This window comes from Colletotrichum lupini, chromosome 1 (assembly GCF_023278565.1).
Source record: "Colletotrichum lupini chromosome 1, complete sequence".
Lineage (NCBI taxonomy): Eukaryota > Fungi > Ascomycota > Sordariomycetes > Glomerellales > Glomerellaceae > Colletotrichum > Colletotrichum lupini.
The window spans coordinates 6,687,837-6,707,779 of NC_064672.1; the positions used below are offsets into that span (position 1 = coordinate 6,687,837).

General features: G+C 49.3%; 5 protein-coding genes across 5 annotated transcripts; 3 read left to right on the forward strand and 2 right to left on the reverse strand.

Moving 5' to 3' along the window:
• Positions 1-1,558: 1,558 nt before the first annotated feature.
• On the reverse strand, positions 1,559-3,739 carry CLUP02_01920 (uncharacterized protein; the record flags this gene model as incomplete). Its single annotated transcript, XM_049280956.1, has 9 exons — positions 1,559-1,753; positions 1,812-1,900; positions 1,965-2,509; positions 2,595-2,710; positions 2,779-2,855; positions 2,914-3,093; positions 3,189-3,304; positions 3,357-3,609; positions 3,718-3,739. The coding sequence occupies 9 exons, from the start codon at positions 3,737-3,739 to the stop codon at positions 1,559-1,561; spliced, it is 1,593 nt and encodes a 530-aa protein (XP_049136913.1).
• On the forward strand, positions 3,666-4,554 carry CLUP02_01921 (uncharacterized protein; the record flags this gene model as incomplete). The annotated part of the gene is made up of 4 exons (XM_049280957.1): positions 3,666-3,840; positions 3,959-4,165; positions 4,218-4,272; positions 4,407-4,554. The coding sequence occupies 4 exons, from the start codon at positions 3,666-3,668 to the stop codon at positions 4,552-4,554; spliced, it is 585 nt and encodes a 194-aa protein (XP_049136914.1).
• Positions 4,555-4,819: 265 nt separating this feature from the next.
• Positions 4,820-9,709, forward strand: CLUP02_01922 (purine-cytosine permease FCY21; the record flags this gene model as incomplete). Its single annotated transcript, XM_049280958.1, has 25 exons — positions 4,820-4,846; positions 4,905-4,962; positions 5,012-5,369; positions 5,435-5,588; positions 5,644-5,783; positions 5,864-5,943; positions 6,030-6,246; positions 6,317-6,547; positions 6,612-6,755; positions 6,832-6,952; positions 7,013-7,071; positions 7,137-7,269; positions 7,366-7,426; positions 7,497-7,591; positions 7,662-7,724; positions 7,774-7,792; positions 7,861-8,054; positions 8,119-8,163; positions 8,226-8,524; positions 8,637-8,847; positions 8,907-8,962; positions 9,007-9,071; positions 9,125-9,197; positions 9,256-9,273; positions 9,337-9,709. The coding sequence occupies 25 exons, from the start codon at positions 4,820-4,822 to the stop codon at positions 9,707-9,709; spliced, it is 3,294 nt and encodes a 1,097-aa protein (XP_049136915.1).
• Positions 9,710-11,848: 2,139 nt separating this feature from the next.
• On the forward strand, positions 11,849-13,675 carry CLUP02_01924 (major facilitator superfamily transporter; the record flags this gene model as incomplete). Its single annotated transcript, XM_049280959.1, has 4 exons — positions 11,849-11,992; positions 12,119-12,175; positions 12,284-12,584; positions 12,660-13,675. The coding sequence occupies 4 exons, from the start codon at positions 11,849-11,851 to the stop codon at positions 13,673-13,675; spliced, it is 1,518 nt and encodes a 505-aa protein (XP_049136916.1).
• A 387-nt stretch (positions 13,676-14,062) lies between these two features.
• Positions 14,063-16,496, reverse strand: CLUP02_01925 (uncharacterized protein; the record flags this gene model as incomplete). The annotated part of the gene is made up of 6 exons (XM_049280960.1): positions 14,063-14,623; positions 14,695-14,863; positions 14,949-15,486; positions 15,568-15,637; positions 15,694-15,772; positions 16,462-16,496. The coding sequence occupies 6 exons, from the start codon at positions 16,494-16,496 to the stop codon at positions 14,063-14,065; spliced, it is 1,452 nt and encodes a 483-aa protein (XP_049136917.1).
• Positions 16,497-19,943: the final 3,447 nt, after the last annotated feature.

The window sequence follows — 19,943 nt, forward strand, 5'->3', positions numbered from 1 at the left end:
AAAGGCACGTACAGTCATGAGATCTGAGGCTCCTTTCTCCTGTCCCATGTATTTTGAAAATTCTTCAAATTGTTTCTTGCTCGACACGGATGTGGATGATGAAGGTCGTGGTCTTCGACTCAGTGAAGAGGGAACGCTTACATCCTGCACTGTGGACTCCGTGAAGGAACAGCTGAGAGGCCTGAAGAGAATCACACAGAACCATCGTCCGCCTCGCAAACGCCAAATACAGGTATCGGAAACGTCGCCACGGACGAAGAGGCGACAACCCGGATGGAAGCCCACTGGTCATCTCCGTGCTTTTCGACCACCTTCAGCGGCAAGCTGCGATTCATCACAGGGGCAAAACGAAAGAATCTCAGGTGCACAGATTACAGTTATTGGTAACACCCATGATAGCAGTTCTGATTCCGATTACGAGCCTATCAGTCATCCAGGGACGCCTCCAACAAGATCGATGGAGACAAGAAGTAGCTCATTACGAGAACGAGGCGAGCACACCCCGTCGTCACTCGAATTGGGAACCGAGTATTCGCTAGCCCCTTCAGAGGATGACAGTGACGATGTTAATCTTGCCTTTTAATATTTCGGGTTAAGTGACAGCCTTTGAACAACTGCGATATTCAGCGTTTTCCCTACGGCATCTTTTCTGAACGGCGCTTAATCCGCGGATTGGACTGAGAGGAGGGAAAGAAAGTTTGCTAGCTAATACAATCATTTTATTCTTACTCAATATTGCTTCCGCCTATAATCTCCTAAGTATTTAGGCTTCTTGGAGTGTGCCTCCCACAAGGAAAGGAATTGGGGGTGTTGCCGCAAGTAAAGTACTGGGGGCTAAATTGAATTGAGGTCGATGTACAAGGGATGCTGCAGTAGTAAAAGCGGTAAAAGCGAACTTACTGCCATCTAAATTAATATTTTATTCTATGTCCCAGTCGCAGGCTTGAAATTCACTGTTTATGGAACGTGATACAAGCAATAAGGCTTATTCTTCATGTTGTAGAGGCCATTTTCACACGTAGAGGAACCGGTACAAAGCGCAACACAGGGCCCGTCCGCGTTGTGTTACGGCACATACAGACTGACAAATACATTAAACATCCTGAAAAGGCCTCAAATATTTACTATTTTCGCTGTAAATGGAGCTGTGTAGGGGGTGCGCCTGGCAACATCGGTACAAGCTGTGATAATTGGTGGCTTCAATAGGGGCGCACGTGTGAGAGCAATCACTTGCATGATATGCAGCATTGCCACTTGCCTAGCCTATGGATATTTATGCTTATTATTTTACTCTTGGTATTGAGAACAAATACGACGGTTGGTCTTGCAGGTCACTCGCGAAGCCTTCGATAATGGATGGTAGCGAGGAAATTTAAAACGGCAATCTTCTGGATCTGAATTCTAAGTAGGCTGTTGTAGTGTCTATATGTGGAGGATGCGATATCAAATGCGATTTTTGGTTGGGCACTAGCATAACTGTTGGTAGAAGTATTGATGGCCTTTTATGCCGTATCGAGGTACGTAAATGAGGCATGGATATCAAAGCCAAACACTGTCTCTAGTCATCCACGGACTTCAAGTCTCGCCTCATTCTCCACTTTGGCCCGACCCTCATTTCTATATACATGAGGGGTAGGAGTAGAGCACAAACGCCACCAAGTAGAACGTAACTCCAACTGATGCGCAAGGCAGCCGTCATCCTGTCGATGAGACCCACCAAGAGGGCTGCCAGTAAGCAGCGTACGAGGTTCGTCTGTGACAACATTAGCATTTCCAAGTTCTGGCATAGTTCTTCAGAGCAAGTTACTTACACATGCTGTCGCAGCCGAGCTCCTAGTTTGTAGAATATCGATCATCAGAGTCATGGTTGTGTTGAGAATAGCAATCGATGTATACCCCACTAGAAGCGTCAGCTGTGGGATCGCGACTTTATCAAGGACATGCAGCTCATGAGGTTAACTTACAGACAATCTGAAGGACGAGAGGAACAGCGATATGAACCCCTCGGTCGACGCAAAAGCCCCATGCTATGACAGCTCCGGAGAAAAGAACCAGTAACACGGGCATGGTCCTTAAACGTGCATACTCCTTAGGGAACAAGATAGCGCCATCGGATTCCTCAACCTTTTTCTTAATACGAGCATAATCCCAATCGAGGAACTTGCCGGTGAGAGTGCTGCCAACGATCATGCCGAATCCCGTGGGCAGGTAGCACAGACCGAGGGCGGTTTCGGACAACCAAGGATAGACTTTAGCAAAAGAAGAGGCAACCGTCGTGACAACGGTGTTGTTGACTGCGTAAACGACGCCCGTGAATGTGAGGGTTATAGCGACGTCGGGATATACGAGGATGACAAAAGGGTTGATTGATCGTTTGACGCCGGGCTTGTTGCCCTGGATCTTATTCTTCCTTCGAGATCTACCTACTACGGGTAGAAGAGGGGTGTATACTCCACCAAGAGAGACACTTCCGTTGCCGACGAGGTTGCGAAGAGTCTCCGGGAGGAACCTATAGAGATGGGTAGCCGTCAGCGCACGGTCTCGAGGAAGAAAAGAAGGGCGAGGGTTTGTTTCATTAACAAGGCGTGACTTACAAAAGGATGAAGAGAAGGCAGCAAACAGCCATGATGACCTGGAACCAGAAAATGGAGCGCCAGCCAAGTTTATCAGAAAGTGCACCACCAATCGCCGGAGCAATACAGGGTGAAAGCTGATAGTGTTAGTACCATGATAAAGTAAGGTACCTTTCGCAAAGCTCCAATAGCTGGCCAAACGTACCATAGGGCCCAGATTGAACGTGCCGAAGAATCCTCCCCTCTCCTCGGGAGTCGAAATGTCCCCGATGACACCCGCACCTGATAATCAATTGATTAGCGTCGCACATAGGGTGATATGAAGAAAAGGAGGTGTTACCAAGAGCGATTGTGCTAGCGCAACCTGCAGCCTGCAAGCATCGGAGGACGATCAAGAGCCAGAAAGCGTCTGTAGGAATTACGGCTATTCCTATACACGCTCCGATCAAAATGGTCAAGCAGACTAGGAAGACTGGCCTCCTCCCGTAGCGGTCGGAGAGGGGTCCCCATAGCATCGGAGCTATTCAGGTATAAGTGTTAGGTCGTATTCATTCACTGAATAGCTGGTAGGGTGGATATCATGGGGCAATTTTTTGCAGGTCGTCTTTTACTTACACACGCCCTGAGTCGCCAGAAAGGCTGTCACTGTCAAGTTCAGAAGCTCGACAGACTTGCCGAATGCTTCTGATAGCTTCGGGATAGCAGGTAGGTAAATGTTTGCCGGCAGCGGGCTACGCCGAATGTCAGGGTAGGCAGTGTGAGGCACGGAAAACCCATACTTACCTATAGAATCCCGCGACGGCGACCATTGCGACAATGAACCACTTCTCTGTGCGAGAAAAGATGCTATAGGGCTCCGTTGGTGCATTCCCTTCCAGCGGAAGCACGAGGTTCTCCTGTCCGGGTTGGGGGTTCGAAGCAGCCGCAACGCCGGTCTCGGCACCGGGGCCATCAGTTTTAGGTTCACCCATCGTGGGGCGCAAGTCGGAGGCCGCAGATCGGGGAAGTGGAGGCCGTGATTGAACCGTCCGGACGGCTCAATGGACTTGTGGTTCTCTTGGCGGAGGGAAAGATTGAGAATAAAAGGAAGAAATGCCCCTTGCGTTCCCCCTGCTGGCGAAATACTCATACCACCTCGGCCTACGAAAAATCTTGACCGATGACATTTTGGACCCCACGCAGACCCAGAAATCGGCCAAAATATTTCGGCGCCGGTTTCGGAAAAGGCGAACAGCGGCGGGTCTGCCGCGGCACGGTCATCCGAGAAGTCAGAGGGGCCAGTCCCCGTTTCTTAGGCTATGGACGGTTCGCATTAGTTAGCCTGGGCAGTCATTGATGTAATCTATTGCTAGGCCTGCTAGGTAAGCGGACTGGCACATTGGCAGAGAGGCTCTTGAACGGTGGATCTGTGTGGGTTCGGCTCGTGGGGACTTCAGGGCCGGCTTGCGGTGATGTTTCCGGCGCATATCCGGGGTGCCAAGTTTCAAGGTTAGTGATAGGCTACCATGGGCTCGTGGCCGCTAGGAGGTCCGATATATCGGAGGCTAGGACCTTGAGATATTTGACAATGTCTTTTGCGTGTTTTTCATCTTGTCCAGAGATGCGAGGTGCGGCTTCTAAGGACCGAGGCTGATGGCTTCTTAGCGACCGGCTCCCACTTGGAACACTTTGGCGAAGAAAACCTTCACCTCTACATGTAGTTTGTCCAAGTCAATCATATGGCTGTCATTATCAAGCCCCTGCGCGATCGGGTTCAACACCACCTTTATGCAATGATAGACTTGGCCTTCAAGGATGACCAAAAGACCTGTCGGCTTTGACCTCGTCAAAAAGTGACGACCATCTTGCACAACCTCTAATCCACGACCATCACAAGTATGATCGAGCTTTCATAGCAGAATGGGCTCAATGGAATGATTTCTCCAGAGTCATCCTCTCGCCACAACGAAGCGCGATACGGAGAGCGAAGTTTCTATCCTAGATGCGCAGAGAGGAGAGTGAAAGAGCTGCAAAGGCATCCCTTATCGTCGAGTCACATTCGGCCGGAACACTTAAGTGCGAGGCGCCGGCCTGATTCTCGTGGACTAGCTTGTCATTAAGAAGACAGTCAATGTCTTGACCTCGTGGTGGTGATGAACGCGAACATGCTCCTGTGAGTGCCTATCTAACAGGGCGTTATCCTAAACTCGTCTTTCTAGCGACGCGAAGAGTTTATCGGTGACATAGGAGGTAGATTCACCTTCGAGATGCGAGGCGCAACGTCCGGGCTTGCTGTGAGGGACTCGGCTTTAGCTATCACGTTCTTTGCGCTTCTGACGACGACCTAACCAGCCTGCTAAGGAACAAGCGACGGCTGAGTATCTCCTGGTACACCTATGCAGATCACCCTGTTCATGCGATCCTCCTCATAATCCTCAGCGCAGCTATTTAAGGAACAGTACCCAGCGCGCCTCGATTCGAAACTGTCTACGAGAACCAAACAGTCCACAGGGTGATATCAGCTATGGTCGGTCCAGCAGGAGGTCTCAGTAAGTTCGAAAGCATAGTCCTCTCATCCACGCTCTTCGGTAACATCGCAGCAATGGGGTACACCATAACCATCAACTTCCAGCTCCTCCTCTCATACTTTTCCCGAAGGTCCGCAAATATCTCTTACGACGCGTATGCGCCGATGATGACATCGGTGGCAAGTCTCGTTGAAATTCGTGACACCGCAGATTTCATTGAGAGTCTGGAGACCTTCGTCCCTCTCATTAGGTATTGGTCTGTGGCATCCCTCAATGTGAACCGTGGACCGTGGACTGTGGTGCTCGTCGACGACCTCTGGTTCTGTGGCGTCAACTGCGCGAGGTAGGATCCAGACTCCTGGGACAACGCCGCGAGGCTGCCGCGAAGCGTGGCTGCGTTTGGTCGTGCTTCTCTTGCCTCGGCGTCCTCGTTCCCTGCATGGCGCAAATGTGGTGGATCGGGCCGACCGTCGAGACGGCCGGGGATTTTGGAATTGAGCTGGCGTTTGTGATGTTTGGTTTGCTGCATTTGGCGATTGGATCTTTGGAAAGGAGATTTTCAGGGCGACGAAGAATACCTCTGGACAGTCGAGATGAATGGGCCCGTGGCGGTGAGGTCTAACGGGTCTGCTGTGCGAGCTGCGCCGCTTGGCCCGCTGGGAAAGACAGCAGGGGTGGCAATTCTATCAAGGAATCGTCTACTGTGCAGATGGAAAGGTTCATGAGGAATATGTAGCAAATCATTATTGGGCACAATTCGTACTTACTGTTTGCTTGCCATAGGCAGGGAAGCACGGGTGGAAGCATATTAGGCGCAGCAATGGATCTATGCGCGTGGACACCTGCATCGCCTCTCTTCCCACGTTTTATTTGACGCACATGATCTCTTGGGATGAAGCATGAGGGATCCCAGAGTAAAAAGTACAATGGGTGATTCACTCACACGAAGTCCTCAACCTCCTGCAGCGTCCCTGGGCATGCCGCGCGTCGGGTGCCTCTAGCAAACAATTTGATATTCAGGGCGACCTCATCCTTCTCTACGACCCTGAAACAAGGTTGCATCTTTCACCGCTTGCGTTCTTGGTTGGCAAATTCTTATCGAAGAGATGCTTCTTCCGGTCTTCCCATCCCCTTGGTACCCTCCTTGAGGCATTTTCGGGATCATCGTTGCCGGTCGAATAAGAGCACATGTAAACAGGCGGAATATTGACCATACACGGCTCCGTGGTGTTGCAGCAGCATATGCAAGAAGGAAGCAAACAACACGTTTTCGGCCGCAAGCCGTCTCGCACAAGATTGCTCATGTGGGAATAACGCCCGAGATGGGGCTTTGCAGAGAAATCTTGCACCAACCAACTGGGACGAAACTCGTCCGAAGATCTCGTACTGTGTCCGACTTCCCCTTTTTCTTCATTTTCACGGCGGCAGTGGCGGGAGTAAGATCCTGGAGAAAACGTTGGGACGACTGTAAGGAGAAGGAGAAAAGAAAAAAGAGTTATTTGCTTTTCGCCGCATACTGTATGCAGGACAGGACATGTCGCTCCGAGGCCATGGAAATGAAACCGCACCGCCGCTCGGTCTGTGTCACCTACTCGAACACAGAGTTTGGATGGGATGAAATCGAGGTAGATGTAGGGAGAGAGACAGGAGGAGAATATACACATTCTCACACGAAGTAGGTGACAAGCGCAAGATGGTTCGACCGACAATTGGCCAATGCCGCCAGGCTTCACACTCACTGAGTCTCACAGATTCACTCTCAATCTCACTCTCACTCTCGCCCCCAATCTCACCCTTTACCACTCATCTTACTCTCACCCTTACTTTTCCGTATCCGCATTAACGATATCGAATCGCGGATGTCCCTCGGCAGTGGCTGTTTAGCAAATAGCAATCTACGCCGGTTGCGACCGAGACATGTGACGGTTCAAGTCTGACTACCTTGTGACCCTCTTTTTTCAGATGCCAGTTGAACGTTATGAGCGCAAGTTGTCACAGCCTCTTCACTTCCATTCGACCGCGATATTGGGAGTCGTTTGTAGAGGTTGCCCGCCAGGTCGCAAGCCACTAAGGCGGGAACAGCGCTGGAGACGATCTTGTTCGAGAACCAAGTGCAAGGGATCGCGGAACCAGACCGGGACGTTGTGAAACCACGGCATTGTCCTGCCTTGACGGCACTGCTGTTTGTAGTGATTCCCTCGAGTTGAGGCAGTGTTGCCACATCATACCCGGTCAACGGACTACGAATCTTTTAGCTCACCTCTCAAAAGCGGCCGTTCAAATAGGGTTTCGCCTCGTCGAGAATGGTTTGGGACTATGATTGGGCCATTCCGTACCCGGATGGGCGTTCGTCGCGTGGTCTCGCAGATGGCTTATGCGGTTGAGAGATGTGCCATCGGATAACACCCATACTCAGCGAATGTTATTGGGACCGGACTGCCTGTTGCCAAGAGCACCGAGGACGTCGATAATGGGACCTGTTCTCTGGCTTGGCTTGCGGAAGCCTTTGTGGTCCATCCAACATCGCGTATTTCGTCGAAGCCTTTCCTGGAACTTGCACATCGCTGACCACCAATCTCAGGCTCTCCCGGAACAAATTGCGGGTGCTCGGTGGTGCTGTGATTTCAGTCCGGGATGGGCTGATGTTGACCAGGAAATCCGGGGAAGAGGAGCCCTGACACATTGCGATCTAGATTCTTTCTTCCCCGCCAAGTAAGAAGACCAACGAAAAAGCGCGCGTTGTTCCATTTGGGAGCCACCATTAGGCTGCCCAGTGCCAGCTAACCCCAAGTTGCCCCAGGCTGGCGGCGCCGCCAGTTCGAGAGCCACAGTTCGTGTCAAAGTCGGTCTCAATGGCGGCAAAGCTTATCTCGTCTACCGCTTTCCCAGCCGTCTTTCGCGCAGTGCCCTGGACGGCGGCTGTTCCCAGGACATGGGCGGGGAAACGGGCGCATCAGTCGCCAAGATCACGCCGGTCTCCTCCTTTGTTACGAGCTTTCGGTAAGAGAAGAGACTTGTGGCTTGCACAATTCATGAAGGTGGCCTATCTAGCGAAAATCGCTCCCTTCCATTGGTTTCCGTCGGTATGGGGAGCTCGTGTTGCTCGACTCTCATCGACAAGCTCACTGCTCACAAGACCGTCTAGCTAGCTTGGGCGCCCGCCAAGCTCCAACCAACGTCCACGGTGTGCTGCCCGGTCTCGGCTTCACTGGGGAATGAGAATGGCGGGAAGAAGCCCGCTGGCCCGCCATCATCCATGTCGCTGATGAAAATGAATACATACAGGCTGTGCTGGGCACTATCCACCCCAGTGGAACGAGACTTGATCGCACATGACAGCGCGACAGAAGTCAAAAGCACGCGATGCCCCATTGGCCTCTTCTCTAGCACGATCTTGGCAGACCAGGAAGCAGGTCTTCCCCAAGAGCCTGAAGGATCACAGATGTCGGCAAGAATTCCCCTAGTTTGGCAAAGAGCCGTAGCTTGATTAGCTCGCCTCCACTGCCGGGCCCCTCCCAAGACTTTCCAAGACCTCGACTGAAATGGAGTCGTAAAGTAATCGGAGCGCTCTCGTCAAACTCCACGACTCCCTCTCCGTGCGGGGAAAATTGCCTAGAAACAGGATTGCGGGGGATGAAGAGAGAAAGAGGGGCGCGGCATGGGGTGTTCGTGAGAAGGCTGGTTCCCTGTCTCTGGCCAACTATCTCGCTCAATGTCCGAACTTTTTCTGTTTCTTATGCTTATTTCGTCAGGGGGCCTCCACGAATGTCGGTGGTTGAGTGGAGGGACTTGTGAGGGGAAGAGGGGGTCGCGATGATGACAAAAGGATAATGGCGGCACTGAGGAGAGAGATGATGTCGAGGGAAAAGTCCATCGAAAATTGTTCTCACCCCTGTCTTCATGTTGCCCACCATGACCTCCAACAGGTTCCCCATCCCTTTCCCCGTATCCTCCCCCGCGCCGCGATGGCCATCAGGACAAGAAGAAGCTTGTAAGAAACTTGGGGGAGGACGGCTCGAACTTAGTGCAGCACCCGTCCTGAAGGGCTCGCATACTTCGGATACAAGGAAGCTAACGGGAAGAATCGAACATTCTATGCATTCAGCTCGACCTTCTCGTCAATCTAGCGTTTCCGTTTGGTGTTCGTGAGCCGTCCAGCACTCCTTAGCCTGCAGGGAACATCCTCTCCCTGAGTAGTGTAGCACAAACAAATCCCTCGGGTCACATACTGGGACGTGCAGGTAATGTGCTGCCAGCGAGGAGCAATGGTCTCATTCCAATAGGCCAATTTGCAATATCCTTAGGGGCACGCTGTCCGTCGTGTTTGCGTCTGGTGCCAGCATAAGCGCAGGCGTCTCGGGCTGGGCAGAAAAAGAAGTCGAGGGCTGCGCTCGACGAGTCATTGATGTTGCTCAAACGGCCTGGACATCGTCGACTCCAGTTGCCTCTTTCTCTACCACCTCCCATCGTCGTATTGGCTACGGGCCATTCACCTGTCTGGCTTATTCTTGCTCTTCTCCGCCTTTCTCCTTCGTCTTCCTCCCATTGCGAGGACCCCATCATCAATCCTGCCCACAGCCTGCCTTCCAGACTAGCCCCAGACTCGCAAGTCTGCGGGCCAATCGCTAACAGCAAACCGCTCCGGGGTTGGCTCATGAGAAGTGCCAAGAGCTCTGGGCATGCATTGGCGGGGGCAAGGCATCGGTCGTACGGACGAGGAAGTTCTAAGTACCTTATTATCGAAGAAAGTTAATTCTTTCTAAGTTATAAATATAAGAATATAGTTTTAATAAAATAATATAGTACTTACTTAGTACTTAAATTAAAATACTTTTTTAAGCTTATTATAAGAAAAAAATAATTATATTATTAATTATTTATTATTGAGGTTTATAAGTAATACTATAGTTTTAATTATAATAGCTTTACTTATAATAAGTAAAAAGTCTAATTATAAATCCTTTAAAAACCTCTTTTTAAAAGCTATAAGAGCCTTTAAGTTAAGTTAAAATACTTATTAAAATATTAATAAGTAAACTAACTTTATAATAACGACCTTAATAAAAGACTTAGTAAATAATACTTAAACCCTTATTAACGTTAAGTACGATTTACGAAGTATAATAATATAGCCGCAAAATATTATTAATATATTTTATATTAAAAAGGGTATTATTAATATTAATAAAATAGATAGGGCCGTATTAATATAGTACTTTAGTTTCTTTTTATAGCTCGAGGATAATTATTTTAAATAGTATTAAAAGTTTATTAAAAAGCTTTTTTAAGTACTTTAGTATATTTATTACTATTTTTATAATAATAAAACTCTTAATACTTATATATAAAAATAAGTTATTTATTTTTAAATAATAATACTAACTTATTAATAAGTTATTAAAATTATAATTTTAGTAATCTCTTAATAAGAGAGAGGGTAGAATAGAGGAAAGGATAAGTAAGAAAAAGGTTAAGGTTAAATAGTGCGGAATTCGAGGGCAGGGTAGCGTCTATATATACTGCGGTAATCCTCTAGTAATGCAAAACGATGGAGTTAAACAGTGCGGACGAGGAAGTTGGATACCTTTCCCTACCTAGTGTAAATGCGACTCGTAGTGTCGAGACGTCGGAGATACAAGCAGCAAGCAAAGTGCTCAACCTGAGCTCTCTGAGCTAGAGCCGGCCACTCACATCCCTAACTCAAAGCCCCCTGCCATTCTCTTCGTCTCGAAATGCAAGCCAGCTGCGCGGAAGACCACGACCAGCAACCTGCATACTGCATGGCTACGTAGTACGTACCGAAGCCCAAGGCAATAAGCCCTGCAAACCCTGCCCGCAGTTACGGATGAGGCACTCCCTGAGTCTACATTCCCCCTACTTCCAGGCTCCCAGACCTCAATCTAGCCTTAGTCCATGCCGTAGGCGGCGCGGCGGCGAAGCTATAACTAGCAGACAGGGTTCCGGTACCGAATTTGAAGTACTCCCGTTGCCCTCCCGTCGGAAGCCCGCACGGTGAAGGCTGTTTACACAGTACTTCGGAAGAGAGGGGCGGGCCATCCAACGAAACCATTCAGATGGGAAGCCAATTTCGTCCTTCCCATGGGGGTATGCGATGTATACTGCGTAGAGTGTGAGTGTGAGTGTGAGTGTGAGTGTGAGTGGATCGGGGGTAGCACTCGGCGGCCACGGAGGGTCCCGGGCATGGCAGGACTGTCGTTGAATAAGAGAGGGAGAGGAAACGGCCGCCTACATCCCATGTTGTCGTCGAATTTATAAGAAGCAGCGCTCAAGGTTTCAACCCACGTTGGCTTCGGATCTACCCCTCAAGCTCATCCAGGTTGTTTTGGGACACATCTTCTCTCTCTGTGTGTTTCTCTCTCCCACTTAACCTCTCCGTCTCCTTTCAACGCCTCCCATTTGCCGCGTTCCACCACATCTCGAGTCTTGCTCAACCTCTCCCCTCATTCGCTCTCATCCTGAGCTTCGGTTACTGGTGAATACACCTGAGTGACCCGACCATTTAAGCGAGCCACGTACCAGATTTCGTGCGCCTGCCTTTCCGACGGATCCTACCTCTCTTGATTGAGAGGTTTCTTTTTTTCTACCATCGGAAGGCAAGAGGGAAGCAAACTTTTCTGCGGGATCCCACACACAAACCTCGGAAAAGCGACACACCTGGTTCCAACGCGCTCGCGCGCATACGCCAATCTCATTCGCACATCGAACACCTTTCCCACTACCCACAACCGTCGTCCCAATACCGTAGCCATGGATCGCCACGGGAAGAAAGATCACGAGCTCGCCGAGAGCTCGGATGAGAAGCCCATCGACTCTCAGCTCGAGCAGGCGCAGATGCTTGCTGATCTGCCCGATCCCGACGCCGGAAAGTCTGCAGAGGAGCGTGCCGCCATTGTACGTGTGCTCCCTCACCCGGCTTATGAGTGATGAGGTCGTGAAGCCTTCAATCACTCCTCCACGCTTCATTAAGACGACAGAAGAAATAAGTCCACTCATGCTAACTCATCTTTTCCTTTCTAGGACAAGAAGCTCATGTGGAAGGTCGACCTTTGGCTGGTCCCCTGGCTATCCCTCCTTGTAAGACATGATCTTCCCTCTCACTCACTTCTCCTAGAATCTCAGCGCATGAGCTGCTGCGCGCGCATAATACGATTGACGATATACTAATTTCATATTTCTTCGTAGTACCTCCTCTCCTTCCTCGACCGAACCAATATTGGCAATGCGCGTCTCGCCGGCATGGAGGATGACCTCAAGATGAGCGGCACCGACTACAACATGTCGCTCACCATCTTCTTCATCAGCTACGCCGTCTTCGAGCCCGCCACCAATGCACTGCTCAAGCGCCTCACACCCCGCATCTTCTTCACTGGAATCATCATCGTCTGGGGCATGATCATGACGCTCATGGGTCTGTGCACCAACTTTTCCGGTCTCCTTGCGGCCCGCTGGTTCCTCGGTATCGCTGAGGCTGGTCTCTTCCCTGGTAAGCTCGCTATTTCATCATGATCTCACAGGAACCTATGGTTGTGAGATTTCAGAGGCTAATATGAGACACTAGGTGTCAACTACTACCTCTCCTGTTGGTATAAGGGATCCGAAATCGGTGTTCGCTCTGCCGTCTTCTTCTCCGCCGCCGCTCTGGCCGGTTCCTTTGGCGGTCTCCTCGCCGCAGCCATCGCCAAGATGGACGGCATCGGCGGCAAGCCCGGCTGGGCCTGGATCTTCATCATTGAGGGTCTGGCCACCGTCTTTGTCGGAATTTTCTGCTGGTGGATGGTGTTCGACTGGCCCGAGGGCGCCCGATTCCTGACTCCCGACGAGCGTATCCGCGTCCAGCGCCGCCTCATCGCCGACAAGCAGGGCCGCACCGCCGAGGACTTTGACAAGCGCCACATCTACGCTGCCATGACGGATTGGAAGACGTACGGCTACATGGTCATCTACATGGGCTGTCTCGTGCCCCTCTATGCCTTCTCCCTCTTCCTGCCTACTATTCTCCGTGGCATGGGTCACCAAGGCACCAAGGCCCAGCTGCTTTCCGTTCCGCCTTACGCCGTTGCTGCCGCTCTCACCGTCACTGTTGGTATCATTGCCGATAAGACCCGCTGGCGTGGATACTGCAACGTCGCGACTGTCACTATTGGTATTGTCGGATTCGTCATGCTCATCTCCACGACCAACCCCAAGGTCCAGTACGCCGGAACCTTCCTCGGCGCCGCTGGTATCTACCCGACCATCTCAAACACCCTCTCCTGGGTCATCAACAATACCGAGGGTTCTCTCAAGCGCGCTTTCGTCCTGGGCATGGTCGTTGGATGGGGTAACCTCAACGGTGTTGTCTCCTCCAACATTTACATCAAGGCCGAGTCCCCTCGTTACCTCACTGGCCACGGTGTTGTCTTGGGCTACCAGATTCTTTTCCTCCTTGGTGGGTCCATCTTCATGCACTTTGCGCTTAGAGTATCCAACAGTCGCCGCAGAGCCGGCAAGATGGATGCCCAGTGGGCTGGCATGACTGATGAGCAGAGGTGGGTCGCTGGAGACAAGCGACCTGACTTCATGTACACGCTCTAGGTGCTATGTAGTGCTTTGATTTGCTATTACAGCTATAGAAATTGGATCAGGAGGTATGAACTCTACGTTCAAAGATTGAGTTACAAGTGTCTCTAGAGCGCCTTTTTGTAGATTCTTTGTCTTTATGGAGTCAATGATACCATCCTTGCATTAGATACTATCGTTTCACTTCTTCATTTGCACGTGCTTTCAATGACTGTATGTATGTACAGCCTGTGTCTCAAAGTAGTCTGTTACGAAACTACATTATTGCATATTACCTTATGCTGTTAAACAATGAATTCGGACCCTACGCTCTTGCTTGGTACAATGAAACACGTAATTTTGTATTCTACAATCTAGAAGAAGTACGTCACGTTCCGCTTACTTTTCATACCTCTCAAAACCCTAAGCCTCACTGTCCGAGCTGAACTCAACAAGTTTGGCACCTGTTGTCTCGTAATTGGGCGGTTCCCTAGTTTTCTCCGCCCATATGGCATTCGTCCGACGCTGGACCTCGTCGAACCAAGTTTTCTCAGTTTCCGCCGTACAAGCAACAAAAATTCCGTCTGGGGTCAAGCCTAGACCAAGGTGCAAGTTATCGAGTTTCCGATCAGGTCTTACTAAAAATGTCGATGTCGATCGGCTGAAAAATACATTGAGCTTGATCTTGTCGTATGTCGTCCACAACTCACGGCCTCTGTCAACCATAAGTCTCTCAAGGACTAGATGCTCATGCTCAGAACTCTGATTCTCCGTGACAGAAAGCCGGAACTGCCATTGCCCTTGACTTGGCATGAAAAGGTCCAGAAAGTCATAGGTATGCGCGCCACAGTCGAGATAGCGTAGAGATTGTGTATCAGTCTGGGACATTGACTGGTGCAGGCCGAAGGGATCGCAGACTATCCTGAACCTGTTGGTGCCGTCAGTTTGGAATGTGTGGTACCGCGATTCCTTCATTCCTCTTCTCTGAGAGCCTGATGTCAATAAAACAACACGCGGCAAAGTTGTCTATGCTCTTGGACATTTGCCTGACTCACGTTATTTGCCAGGATCATAGCAGCAAAATCGTCCCATTCTTCATCCCCGCCACCACCTCGGCCTCTTTGCACTTGTATTCCAAAAGCAGCGCCATTCTTGATGTAATTTTGGATTGTCTGGTGTGCTTTAGCCGTCGCGAGCCCCGCTCCTTTGGCAGTGTTAAATGATCTGTTTGCGTCTAAGTATTAGTGCATCCGGCCTCCTCTCAATATTGTTCTTGTCAAGATAGATATCGAGATGGAAGCATGCTTACTCATTTGGGGTTTCCGGGTTCTGATCCAAATAGACTATAGGCGGAGATACTGTGTTTTGGAAAACCATTTCGACGAACTTGAACAAATAGTACTTGACTCTTTGATTGTTGGCGCCGCCTCCAGATACTACAATCCGGCCACGGATGTCTTTTTGCGATGATGCAAGTTCAGCTTCAAGATTCCTGATGCCGCGTTCGGCTTCTAGCAATGGTTGAAGAAAGGCTTTCTTGAACATTTTGGTCAGATCATGGATCGGAATATTGACGTGGAAGCGCTTGGAAATTGAAGAATACTTCGCCGGCTTCGCGATAGTAAGATCAATGTCCTCGAACTGCGACTTGAATTCATTCGGCGACTCTTCCTTGAACGGATTGTTGTTCCCAAGAGCTATGAGGCGCGTACGGAATTCTCTGAGGAACTCATTACGAAGCAAATACGAGAATTCTTGGCTGCTGACTTTACCGTTGTCCGATGTGGTGTGGTTGGTGCAAAAGTCACCAACGGATGCCTCCCACATGCCTCCGCCGCCAACTGTTGCTATTGTAAACAGAGAAGTTAGCACACAGATCACCAATTAGTTCATCCTTAAAGCACTCTCAGTTCGCTCGCTAGGCTTACCGATGGGATCACCGACTCTGAAAAGGGCCGTTTTGCCTCCGGCTCGTCTTACGTAGTAAAGGCAGCCATTCTTTGCGCGTCAGAATATGCGGTTAAATGTGCTGGAACAGAATGAAGAGAACGTACCATGCTGTGGCCTCCGAAGTCGAGAAAAAGCACATATTGGCTGGCGTCCGTACCAAGTCTCCTGTCTGCGATGTGTTCGCTGGAAGAAATGAAATGGGCCATTGCCTCCGCTTCTGTATGTAAATGGAGATGGTCGTAGATCTGATCGAGATCGAACGATCGACTAGTAAGCAGTCTTGGGCTGCTTTCTAACTTTTCCCTAATCAGAGCCTTGTACTTTTCGTATTCTGTGACACTCCAGTGAGCAGGAGCTGAGAGGCCAAAATCTACAATCCTAAGAGGTCTTTCCATCTTGCGGCATTCTTCATCTAAGCGAAGGAAGACAGCGTCGAGGATTAACCCCAAACCTTTCTTTCCGATGGTTTCGAAATCAGAGTGTTTGTCCTTGATTCTCAGTGCTTCCACCCGCAGGGAATTCTCGTTGTTGATTGTGTTCCGGCCTGTGTCGAGAAAACCATCACCTAGAAAGAATTTTGCCGAAACCTGTGTGGCTGAAGGGCTTAGTTCATCGCCAGTATAGACTTCTCCAGTCCCTGAAATATTGATGTACCCGTTGAAAGCGCCCTTTTCATATCGAGTACCATCTTGGGTTTGCAAACTCCTTTGGTTAAACAACTCTTCCGGCTTTGGAACAATCGCCTCACCGTCCGAGGGCAAGAAGCAAATGACCAAGCGAACAGAGGTACTCCCCCAGTCCAAGCCAACAACACTACGGTTATTAACCAATCTAGTTTTCTGAGTTGACCGACAGCGAAAGTGTTAGCTTACATGTCTGTACAGCGGCGCATCAGAGCGCCGGACATCGCATGACTCTTGAGAATTGGCCTCGAGCACATAACAGTATGAAGTCTTATCCCGAAGCAGAAGGTAAACAAAATTATAAGCTGAGTGGCTCCCGTGAAAAAATACAGAGCGACTCGAGTCAGCATAAGGGGTATTGGGGTTAAATAGTAAGCACTTTGGATCCCAGGTATATTTCTTGTCTCTAATCCGTTGACCGCAACCAACCTATACACATATTGCCCAGACTCAAACTAGTAAGGGACCAAGCTTTCATGTCGCCAAAAAACCTCTCGAAGAATCTGTTGGCGGGATCCACAGAATCTTGAGCTTTCCTGCCACGCAGATGAATGCGTAGATACGTGGACCCTCGGGGTTGAATGATCCAGAGCATTAAGTGCTGGAAGAGCCCCCACATCCAAGACAAGGCCTCTGGTATATCACTGGGCATGGATCATACACCAGGGTACAGGAAGTACATGTGCCAAATGTCATCAATACTTAATCCCTCATGAGTCTCAGCAGCTAGTTAAGCTTGGTAAATATTGGCCATGGGTAGTACCCATCAATGGGATCTTTGCCAAGAATGAACGCTTGTTTGTTTCTTGACGAAGGCCTCGCTGACATGTCCCGGAGACCTCGAGAAAGTCCGACGTGACCTCAAAAGCGAACTTGGCTATTACGTTCAGGCCACTTACTATCATCAAGGGCAGACCAATGGTAGATCACTCACGACTGACCAGCTGTGCCGCGGGAAGAGGAAGCCGACTGGTTCAGCTGAATCAATACGGCTGTTTCGCAATAGGTGACCTTTTCTGACTTTTGGCACCGCGCGATTTACGGCAATCTCAACAATACACATACAATCGAGACTCTTTCAGAAAAGACCGCCCTCGCAGACGAGCATTCGTCATCAAGTAATGAAACTTCAAAAGCTCCAAGTTCTCAAAACATCCATGTGTTGTCTGCTTTCTTTGCACCAGCTCACCTGTGCTGAAGCTAAAGTAAGAATGTGCCTCCCCCCCCCCCCCCCTTTTCTTCTCCCAGGCCGTGTCCACAGTGCGTTTTAATTCCACCAACCTGGTCATCAAGATATCTGTCGCGACAAAAGCCTTGGAAAGCAAGCCGAACTGGGGCTTCGCTCATGGCTTGGGTATTGGCAGGCGGTGCTGCATTCTTATTTGTCCGAATTCCGCATCTGGCTGTAAATTTGCTTTTTCGGCTGACCCATTCATATGCCGGTCAAGCTGCTCAACGTTGAAGCTATATGGTACTGCCTTTAGGGATGATGCGGAAATTATTTGTGCGTTCGTAAGCCGACCCTTGTGGCCACAGATTCTCGCTCCAATGCCCACAAGCTAAATACAAGGATAGGCTAACACTTGGGGACGTACTCAGGCAGCAGCAAAGTCCGCACGTCAAAGAGTAGTGAGAAGGTATCGACGAAAACTGGGTGCATTTTTTTAATGTAGCCTTAGCCCTGAACCACGTTTCGTATCAAAGCCAGGAGCTTATATCTGTCTATTCATACAAGTGTGCGTTATGATGAAATCATAGGACTGTCAGAAGTAGGTATTAATACACGTAAATCTCTCGATTGGTACTTCTGTGGCTACGAAGCTATCAATAAAGAGCTTTCGCCTCGCTATGCAGCCTTTCTACGCGATACCTACCTCACAAATGGAAGCACGGATGCTACCTGGTCTCGATGATCTGCCCCCTGGAGATAGAGAAATTGAGAGAATGAGCCATATGCAAGGTTCTCTCAAATTCCCAACTTTCAATAGTTCTGATTAAATCGGCCGATCTTATCCTATTTGAGCACTTGATGTACCGCAATCTTGGGTAAATTGAAAGCACATATATCCCAAGTATACATGTAAAAAGCTCATGTTAATATCCTTCCCTGGTCACGTTATTCTTGACAAATTCCTTGTTGTCCAAATTTCGTGCTATCTCGCAAGGGGATTTGCATGTTGATCTAGACGTAGGCCCAACCTAGAACTCTTTCCATTCAGAGGCAGAGTACTTACATGGTCGCATTGGACGAAAAAAGAACAGAAAGGGGGGGTTGGGGGTTCAGGAGTTCATGAACCCTTAGTGCAACTTCAACTTAGGCATGTGATAGGAAAATTTTGTGCCAGGGTTAGCGGAGAGGCGATTCTTGCGTGACCAATCTAAGGAGTAATTCAGGTGCGAGCGATGGCCTCACTCCATAGTTTGTGCACTGCCCGTGTATTACTCCGTATAATCCGAGTCAATTCGCGGGCCCGAAGATAAGTTTGAAGACTCACGATTTTGTTTCACATCTAAATCAAAGAATGTGTCCGGATATGTCCCGACTTATCACTGACCCTACTTCCTACATGCATGTGTACCAGGTACTGTACCTCAGTATATAACGAATGTAAAGTGCGTCGGCCCAACAGCAACGATCTGCCATGTTACATTTGAGAGTTCATGTCGATGATAATAGTGTTCTGCTTCTAGCTTCGCGTGGGGTAAATTAAGGGCGACAAAAAGAAGCGGACAGATAGGCTGAGTTAAAAGAATGCCATGTCTTGAGCTTATGTGCGTATACACGCCACGAAATCACTCCAGGCATCCTGTTTTCAGCACCATGCATGCCGACTAAAATATTTACTGCATTCGGAGTCTCAAAGTAAGCGTAATTTCACATGGGCGTAGTGAATGGGGCGTACATTATCTCTTCTCCAATGACTTCTTGTCCGAAGATCGAATTGACAAGGACATAAAACAGCGCATTTGCGATGTTCATCCTTCAGCGGACGCACCAGAAACCCCTTGATACATATATGGCGCTATCTAACTTAGCTTGGTGACGTAAGGAGCGCTCTCGAGGTTATCCTACAATGTACGCATAATTCAAGATATATAATATGTCAACGGGACATGCAAGTGGTTTGAAGTCACTACTACCGTCTACCTCATGCATTCTGCTTTCATCCCCTTATCATTTTGTCAACATAGTTGCATGCAGTGTAAAAGGTGAGTCTCATTCATCCCTACTTTGTTTCAATACGTTTTATGTGGATCTGGAACTCGGCATGGTAGCGTGGATGCGATAGGGCTTCCCGTTTTGGGGCAAGCCTGGCACACCGGGTAAGATGCAATAAACTTCCGCTGGTTTGAAATGGCTAGAACCTGTTACGGCTTCGACAATCCTCAGGGAAGCCACGGCATTTACGTTCACACTAAGCTCCTTGTCGAATGGAAACGAACCCCATTGGCGCAAAGGCTGTATTAACAAGTGGGTCACATACAGTTCGTCAAATTACAGAGTACTTAGGTATTAGAGAGAAGAAGGAGAAAGGAAACTACCTGTAAAGGGGAAGTATCGATGTTTGTGCATATCGCGATGTCTAGGTAGTACCCTGCCTACATGGGCCACGCTCAGCCCGAAAATTTGGTGTCCAATTCTCAAAATTGGTCAAGTATCCATCACTACC